This window comes from Delphinus delphis, chromosome 17, assembly GCF_949987515.2.
Source record: "Delphinus delphis chromosome 17, mDelDel1.2, whole genome shotgun sequence".
Lineage (NCBI taxonomy): Eukaryota > Metazoa > Chordata > Mammalia > Artiodactyla > Delphinidae > Delphinus > Delphinus delphis.
Window position 1 is genome coordinate 79237168 of NC_082699.1, and position 8889 is coordinate 79246056.

Below are 8889 nucleotides of genomic sequence, written 5' to 3' on the forward strand. Positions count from 1 at the left end.
GCTTCAGTCCCAGCACTCGCCCAACTGGCAGGCGTAGGGCTGTCTGTGGCCCACCTGCAGCCGCTCTCGCCCATCCCGCTCTGAGGCATCACCCTTCAGGAGCTTCTCTCTGGGACCCACCCCACCCTCTGCTCCTTCTGAGCCCCTCCGCCCAGGGGCACCACTTCTTCACCTTCAGGAGTTTCCTCCAACACCGCATCTGGAAGTGTTTTGAAGAGCTTCTCCTTAGACTCGCTCCATCTTGACATCTGTCTCAGAGAAGCCCGTGGCACAAGGGGTTGAGGATTTTGGAAACATGGAGGCCAACCATCTGACAGCCCCTATGGACCCCTCAACCCCTTCCCTCGTCATCCTACTGAAATGGGGGCCTAGTGGGGACAGGTACTTCTGGAACGAACGTCACAAAGAAAATGTCAGCTCACCACACCAAAAGTGACCGTGAATGAAAAGGGGAGGGGATCAAATCCCACTTACGACACCACAGAAACTATAGATTACTTAGCAATAAATATAGCAAGGAAGATACAAGAGCCACACGAAGAAAATGATGAACTTGGATGGAGGGACCAAGCAAATGGTGAGATCCATGGAGGTTCCGAGTGGGAACTTCCAACAGGGAAGACCTCTTCCTTCCCCAACTTCGTCCCCAAATGAGTGAAAGTCCAGTCAAAACCCTGAGAGTGTTGTTCTGGAACTAGACAAGTGGGTTCTAAAATTCATAGGTAACAAAAAGCTGTGAGAAGTGGCAAGAGTCTTTTAAAAAGAAAAGCAGGGCTTCCCTGGTGGTGCAGTGGTTGAGAATCCACCTGCCATTGCAGGGGACATGGGTTCGATCCCTGGTCCCGGAGGATCCCACATACCGCAGAGCAACTAAGCCCGTGCGCCACAACTACTGAGCCTGTGTGCTGCAACTACTTAAGCCCGTGTGCCTAGAGCCCGTGCTTGACAAGAAGAGACGCCACTGCAATGAGAAGCCTGCGCACCGCAGCAAAGAGTAGCCCCCGCTCACCGCAGCTAGAGAAAGCCCGCACGCAGCAACAAAGACCCGACACAGCCAAAAATAAATAAATAAATAATTTTTTAAAAAAATTGAAAGAAGAGCAAGACGGGCTCTCACCTCATCAACTGCTGAAACTTGGCTGGAGTCAAGCAGCTGGGTGAGACCCAAAGCAGGGAGGGTGTCCCCAAGGGTAGCAGGCCTGAAACACACACACGTGTAGAAATGCCTCCTGTTATCAAGGTGGTGCTTAAGTCACCAGGGAAAGACGGGTTGTTTAACAAATGGCATTGGTAAAACTGGCCACGTGTTTGGAAGAGGTCCCTGCCTTCTGCCACATAATGAACTCCAGGTGGACTGGATAGCTGAATGTGGTGGCCAAATCTGTGACAATGTTAGAAGAAAATACAGAAACTGTTTTCCTCAGATAAGGGTGGAGGACGTTCTCCTAAGACCTGAAACCCAGAAACCATAAAAGAACAATTAGATTTGACCACATGAAACTCAAGAACATACATATGTACGGTGACACACCAAAAACAAAGACGCAAGGAAATATTTGCAAAACATACACCATGGGAAAGAATGTTTCCTTAACACACAAAGGGGTCTTGCAAATCATAAGGAAAGACAAACGCCACAATAGAAGGATGGGCTAAGGATGCCATTGGACAATCACAGAAGAAACGCAAGTGGCTGACAAACACCTGGGACATCTAACCTCATTAATCACTTCTTAAGTAGCCCTCAGAGTAAGATTCTACTGGCCAGACTGGCAAAAAGTCCTAAGGCTGAATAACACCCTCTGGGAGTGATGTGGACGGAGCTGGTGTGACTGCAACTTGACACGGCCTTTTTTTTAAATTTATTTTTGGCTGCATTGGGTCTTTGTTGCTGCGCGGGCTTTCTCTAGCTGAGGCGAGCGGGGGCTACTCTTCGCTGCGGGGCGCAGGTTTTTTATTGCGGTGGCTTCTCTTGTTGCGGAGCACGGGTTCTAGGCGCACGGGCTTCAGTAGTTGTGGCACATGGGCTCAGTAGTTGTGGCTCACGGGCTCTAGGCGCGCGGGCTCGGTAGCTGTGGTGCACGGGCTTAGTTGCTCCGCGGCATGTGGGATCTTCCCGGACCAGGGCTCGAACCCATGTCCCTTGCATTGGCAGGCGGATTCTTAACCACTGCGCCACCAGGGAAGCCCAACACGGCCTTTTCTGAGCACCTATTTCATTGTTAAGTCTATGTCCTCTCTGGCTCAGCTGCCCCTGTCTCAGAATCGATGTGACAGATAATTGCCTGACCCCATAACCATATGAGGACCAGGACGGTCACGGCAGGACTGCTGATGAAAACCACTGAAGGCACCTCCGCGCCCACGGACAAGGGGAAGCTGAATGAGTCCTGGTCAAAAAGACACTCAGCAGCTGACACTGAAAGGTCCGTCTAGACGCCCTGACCCAGGAAAGTGTCCTTGATGAATGGTTCAGAAAAGGAGGCCATGGCACCCTGGCCTATCAGAGCTACGCGTGTGCCTAGGAGCCGAGCACGTCATACGGACCGTGGGCTTCGATCCTTCTGCAGCAGCTCGCGAAGGCCAGGGCACCCATTCAGCTCTGGCTGCTTGGAAACGGGAGCTGAGGTGTCGAGGCCGGGTTATCTGGGCCATGCTGCCGTAAGCCCCTCCGTCCAATCCTAATCGTGTATCTTAAAAGACCTGGGAGAGGGCTTCCCTGGTGGCGCAGTGGTTGAGAGTCCGCCTGCCAGTGCAGGGGACATGGGTTCGTGCCTCAGTCCGGGAAGATCCCACATGCCGCGGAGCGGCTGGGCCCGTGAGCCATGGCCGCTGAGTCTGTGCGTCCGGAGCCTGTGTTCCGCAGCGGGAGAGGCCACAACACTGAGAGGCCCGCGTACAGCAAAAAAAAAAAAAGACCTGGGAGAACTTCACGTCTTTTTGTGTTTTAAACACTTCCCTCAAATAACAAATTTAGCAAAGACTGACGTAAAAGTTGGTTTGAACCCCATGCCCCTGGGGTGGCCCGTCCACATCCTCCCAACACCTCCAGGCCTCCCATTGCTCCCGATCTCCTGGCTCCCAGCCTCCTCCGAATCCCCAAGGTTCTCTGCACAGGTCTTCCAGGTCATCCGCCAGCAGCACCCGGTCCCACGGTCCAAAAGCAGCAGACGCACACTGTGGATAGCACGCTTTACTGAGGTTTGGGTGGGGGGCGGGGGGGTACATCGCAGAGCAGCAGAGCAAACTTAAAACGGAGTGGGAGACCACCCTCTGACAAGTCCCTCAGCCATTTCCACCAGCAGGAAGTTGATACCAGTCTCCAATGACCCCACTCTCCCCACTGGTTCACTCGCCCAGGACCTCCAGACCCCTCTCCATCACTCCGGAAGAGGAGCCCAGGGAGGAATGCCAAGGCCGGCTCTGAGAGGAAGTATCGTTCATTCCAGGGAGTCCAGGACCCAGGAGTGACCTCGGACTGGGTCAGCCACAGAGGGATGAAGAAGAACTGGCCGAGAAAGCCTGGAGTGGCCGCCGAGCGCCCGTGGTGAGCCTAGGCCACAAGATGAGCCTCGTGGCCAGTGGGTGTGGAGGCTGGGCTGGACTCAGGGGTGCAGGGGCTAACTGAGGGCTCACTGCTGGAGCAGGAAGGGCCAGGAAAGCAGCAGCAGCCTCAGGTTGACCTCCACGGTCAGCCTCCTCCCACGGGAAGCACCCAGGCCATCTGTGCCATACCATCGCCTGGTCATCGCCTGATCTCGAGGGACTGGCCCTCGAGATCCTACCCACGGCGGCGCCCAGCTCAGGGTGGAGGCGGGGGCGCGCCTGCTTCTGGGTCTGGGCCCTCGAGGTCCGCGCGTGAGCCTGAAGGGGCCCCGACAGCTCTCAGGGCAGCTGATCACCACCCAGCGGGGAGAGAGCTCTGGAGACCTACACACGGGCGTGTCTGTATGTTCCCGTGCGCACGCACACGTGGACCTGTGCGGAGCTGCCTGCGCTGGGGCACACCGCTTCAGGGTCTGCTGTGACGCGAACGTGTCAGTGGGGGCGTGTGGGGCACCTGTGGGCACAAGCACGTGACGACGTGAGAGCGTGGTGTGGGTGAGGAGTGTGCCCTCTGCGGGCGTAGGTGTGAGTCTGGGCACGGCCCCGTCCCCGGTGTGTGCACACACCGTTGCAAGGCCTCGCCCTCAGGCCCACCCTGTGACTTTGCTCATCTCAACTCTCACCGCCCCTCAGGCTGTTCCCAAACTTTACCAGGCCCACGGTCCCCTGGCACCTCCATACCACAGCCCCCAGGGGACGAACGCTGCCCTCCCTGCTCCCGCCCCCTGCCCTTTCTCTGCCAGGAACCCCCCCCCCCAAAAAAAAATCCCCACCCAGGCTCAGGCCCTGGTCTCTGGACTCAGAAGTGACTTTACTTCTCCGTAGAGGATGCCCTCACAGCCAGGCTGTCGGGCGGGGCCTGGCTCAGCCTGGCTTCCCCTCCGAGGCCCGGGGTCCCAGCCTCCTGCTGGACGCCTGATTCCTGGAGATGTCCTGCTGGCTGGGACTTGGAGCTGGTGGAGAGACAGGGAGGGGCGGGGGCCACAGACTGTGGACAGGCCAAGGCTGCCCCCAGCTTCAGCCAGGCCAGGCTGGGGAGGGGGCAGCCACAGGCTCAGGTCTGGCGGGACGAGTTCAGAAGCTCTGCGGGAGGGAGGGGACCTCAGGGCCCAGCCCAGAGGAGGGTGGGCCCCAGGCCGAGCAGGAGTCCCCCCGCCAGGGCCCAGGAGCTGCGCCCCGCCAGCGCCACCCCGTTGCACAAATCCTTTTCACAGCAGTCCACATCTACTTTCAAGATCCCAGAGTTAATGAAGCCCATCAGATAGTCTGAGAAAAAGTGCCGCTTCACGAAGTCGCAGGACGAGGCACACATCTTGTTCACAGAATGATCCTTCCTGCCTGGGGAGGAGGGAGGGAAGCCTGGGATTCGAGCCCCACAGGGCCCTTTCTGCCTGGTGCCCAGGACCCAAGCCAGGGACCCTCCAGGTCAGTTCAGGACCCCAGAACAACAGAACTGAGGCTTCAATCCACCCACACTGTCCCCAGCTACATGAAAAGGGCCACAGAAGGGCCAGAGAGGGTCAGGCACCTGCTGACTGTCACACAGCAGGGCAGTGCCCTGCCCCCAGACCCATGCTCTCGTCCGAGGTCAGAGGGACTCTGATGACAGCGCCGACCCCTCCCCACCCCAGGCTGGAGCCTGACTTACTGCTACTGGGATCTGTGATCCGGACACTGGCGCACACCGTGTCTGCCGGCGGGCACTGCTTCGGGGTGCAATGACTGGAGTTGGTGGTCAGCGTGCAGTCCTGGCACCACAGGCCATGAGCTGGGCAGGGCACAGAGAGGAGGATGACCAGAGGGACAGGGGTCCAAGCCAGCCAGCCCCTTGCGTCCTCCCCACCTGCCTCGCTGCATGTCCTAGGAGAGCCATGCAGCTGTAGGAGGCCGGCACTCCTTGACCAGGAGTGACCAGGCCAAACTAGCACCCGGAGGACAGGCTGGGACGACCTGTGTGCCTTTGGGCAGGGTGGGGTGAGGGTGCCACCACTGGGACTCCGGAAACCCCTATGCACCCCCCCGGCCCCACACACACGCACGGTGCGTGCGCACACAGCCACGAGGATCACACCTATGGCGCCCTCCTGCACACTCCTACCCCCTCGCACACACCCCCACAATCTAGTTGGTTCTGTGGAGGAAGAACCAAACAGGACTTGATGGGAGGCCAGGTGGGGCTCTGAGAAGAGATGGAACCCAAGCAAGCCGGCACTAAGGCGGGAGCAGCCGCTGGACCAGGGCCCAGGAGGAAAAGGACCCATGCCCTCAGGAGCCAGGAGAGACCCGCGCCGCTGGAGCTGGGGCAGCGCCAGCAGGGGCCACACAGGCGAGCGCTGGGCTGGGGTCGCTGGGTTCCGGAGGCGGTGTGTGTCTGATGGGCACCGTCAGAGAATGGCCGCCCCACACCTGGTTCTCTCCGGAGCTGCCTCATACAGGCTCTCAGGCGACCTGGCCTACCCCCGCCAGCCGCCCCCAGACTCACCGGGGCCAGAGCACAGCAGAGCGGCCAGCAGCACCAGGCCGAGGCCCTTCATGGCCGCAGGCAACATGCTCCAGGCGGGCCTCAGGAAGGCGCGGGGGCTGCAGGCTGGGGTCGTCTGGGGCACAGGCCTGGCAGGGAGAAGCCTCGATCAGGAGACCAAGTCCCGGCCCAGCTCGAAGGACCCTCCCCTTTTCTGGCATCCTAACGCAACCTCCTCCCCGGAATCCAGGGCCAGGGGTCGTCCGGGAGCTCTCAAAGCCCCACCCCCAGCCCATCCCCCAGAGCATCCACCATCACTGCATCCCCCCCCCCCCCGGGGAAAATAGGTCTGCCCTCTCCGGCAGGGTGACAGCTCGAAAGGCCCGCACCCCACGCTCCGCACCTGTGGGTAGGAGGGTGGGTCGGGAGGCGCGTCTTATCCCTGGGGAGCGATAGGTGCGTCCGCAGAGGAAAGGGCAGGACAAGATGCGAGTGGACAGTACCTGCCAATGGGGGGAAGGGCGGGCGCCTCGCCCCCACCCCACCCCGGGCGGGGGGCGGGGGGACCGGGAACCCGGCGCGGAGCCTCCTCCCCTCGTCTCCCCGTGCGAGCCTCAGCTCTCACCGCGGATCTAAGCGTGGAGCGCGGGCCTCAGGTCGGGGGCGCACTCACATCCCTGGGGTGTCGCGACTCCGGGGCTCCGGGAAGCGCGGGCGGCGCGGGGAGAGGTGCCCTTCGGTCTCCCTGTGGAAGGGAAGCCGGGTGCAGCCTTGTCTTTCGGGGAACGCAGCCGCAGACACGGACCCCGCGCGAGGGGCGGGGCGGAGCCGGGGCGGGGGCCGCGCGGGGGGGCGGGGGAGGCTGGAGACTCAAGGACTCAGGCGTCTGGGGCTCAGGGCCAGCGCCGGGTCACCGTCCCGGGCCGTCCTGGGCCCCTCTGGCCAGCCGGCGCCCCGCTCGCCAGCGCGCGCCAGCCCTCTCCGGCTCGGGCTCCCTCCACCCGTTCCCGGGCGCTCCCTCCACCTCTACCTCCCCCCCCCCAGGCGTGGGCAGGATCCCTCCCCCCTCTGCTTGGCTGAGATCCCCTTGGAATTTCTCGGAAGAAGAACGTTTACTGCGAAAGGAAAGGACACGGCACAAAGACGCAGAGAGGGAGGGAGGGAGTGACGGGTGGCAGGTGCTAGCGCAGGGCCCTGTTCACAGCCCTTGGGCCCTCCGCTCCCCAGCCCCATTACGGTCTCGATTGTTCGAGGCTATTCTCCTCCCCGGAGCACCCGTGACGACCCCACCAGCAGCGGCAGCCCCAGGGACTGCTGCCTTCAGCCACGCCCACACTCAAGCGGGCGAGTCCCAAATCCTGGTCTGGGCGTTCAAGGTCCTCCGCTGCCTGCTCTGGCCAGTTTCTCAGCTTTGTCTCTCGTCTTCCGGTCCCACCAGGCGTTAGTCGTGCTGTGCTTTTGCATCTGCTGTCCCCTGTGCCTGGAATCGGTCTCTGCTGGGTGCTGAGTAAACGAAAGCTACCCTGCAAGTGCTGGGGTCGTTCCTTCAGTCCTGCCCTCATTCGTCCAACAAATATCTATGCAGACAGCCCGGGACCACCCACTGGTGTGTGGCTTCAGGTATGCTGCGTGCCCCCCCCCACCGTGAGCCTCAGTTCCTGCGTCTGTAAAATGAGGGTGTTGCTAGTAACCACGTGGAAGTGTGTGAGGGTTACACGAGACCCACAGGGAGAGAGCTCACCATGCACCTGGCCCAAGGCGCGTGCCAGCGAGACGGAAGGCAAGCAGGGGACAGCTGGGCAGCTTGACAGGGGCTACAGAATGGGGTGAGCAGTAAAGGGAGAGCCCTGGGGGTGTGGACAAGGCCTCTCTGATGGAGCCGGTGAGAGTGGAGGAGGAGAGCTGGCAAGCTTCAAGGTAAGAGCGAGCAGGAGTTTTGGGGGAGCGGGAAGGGGAGGGGGGCGGTGGGGATGGCTCAGGCCACAGCAGAGAAAAGGGCTGGATTTTGTCCGAAAAGCTCTGGAGCCAGGCAAGGCCTGAGGCTGGGCAGAGTCCACAGCCAGTCATCCTTGTCAGAACTGACACATGCATTTCAGAGTTAACACACAGCCTCCCCATGGGACTGGGGGCAGGGCAGACATCCTGGATGCCCTGCCACGAGGCCAGCCTGTATCCCTTTTGGTCAGCTGGATTCTGACTCCTTGTGCAGGTATAGGGTGGATGTGGGTGGCACTTGGGCGGTGGGGAGGGGGTCCCTGCTGATCACAGCCAACTTACTCCTGGACTAGGAATCTCTAGTTCTGTCCAAAGTTCTGTCCAGATACTTGGAAGATCCCTGCCAGACCTAAGGCAGGGCAGCCCACATCTGGGACAGGTGGTGTGTGGGGCAGGCTCTCAGAGCCCCCAGCGACCCCCTGGTATTCTTGTCCTCGTGCATCCCTTTTTTATTTTATTTTATTTTTTTGCCACTCCGCACAGCTTGTGGGATCTTAGTTCTGCAACCAGGGATCAAACCTGGGCCTTCGGCAGTGAGAACGCAGAGTTTTAACCACCGGACTGCCAGGGAATCGTCCCCTCCCCTTGAGCATGGCTGGACTCACTTGTGGTGAAAACAGTGTGGCACAGGTGACAGGATGTCACTTCTGAGGTTGGATTGTTAAGACCGTGGCTCTGATGCGGGCGCTGCCTCTCGCTCTCTCAGATTGCTCACCCTGGGGGAAGCCGGCTGCCGTGTTCGAAGGCAACCCTGTAAAGAGGGGCCGAGGCCTGCGAACAACCACCCAAGGGAGCTTGGAAGTGGACCCCCCCCACACACCCAGCTG

General features: G+C 60.3%; 1 protein-coding gene across 5 annotated transcripts; it reads right to left on the reverse strand.

The window, feature by feature from the left end:
• Positions 1 to 3183: 3183 nt before the first annotated feature.
• LOC132440413 (lymphocyte antigen 6H) lies at positions 3184 to 7078 on the reverse strand. 5 transcript variants are annotated; one of them, XM_060035336.1, is made up of 5 exons: positions 6693 to 7078; positions 6471 to 6509; positions 6089 to 6216; positions 5255 to 5374; positions 3184 to 4944 (listed from the first exon to the last, which is right to left on the reverse strand). In XM_060035336.1, the coding sequence occupies exons 3-5, from the start codon at positions 6153 to 6155 to the stop codon at positions 4709 to 4711; spliced, it is 423 nt and encodes a 140-aa protein (XP_059891319.1). In that variant the 5' UTR covers positions 6156 to 6216; positions 6471 to 6509; positions 6693 to 7078; the 3' UTR covers positions 3184 to 4708. The 5 variants fall into 5 exon arrangements, with proteins under 5 accessions (XP_059891319.1, XP_059891320.1, XP_059891315.1 ...); XM_060035337.1 differs by having other exon boundaries at positions 6471 to 6570; positions 6741 to 6933; XM_060035332.1 differs by lacking the exon at positions 6471 to 6509 and having other exon boundaries at positions 6741 to 7078.
• Between the last annotated feature and the right edge of the window lie 1811 nt (positions 7079 to 8889).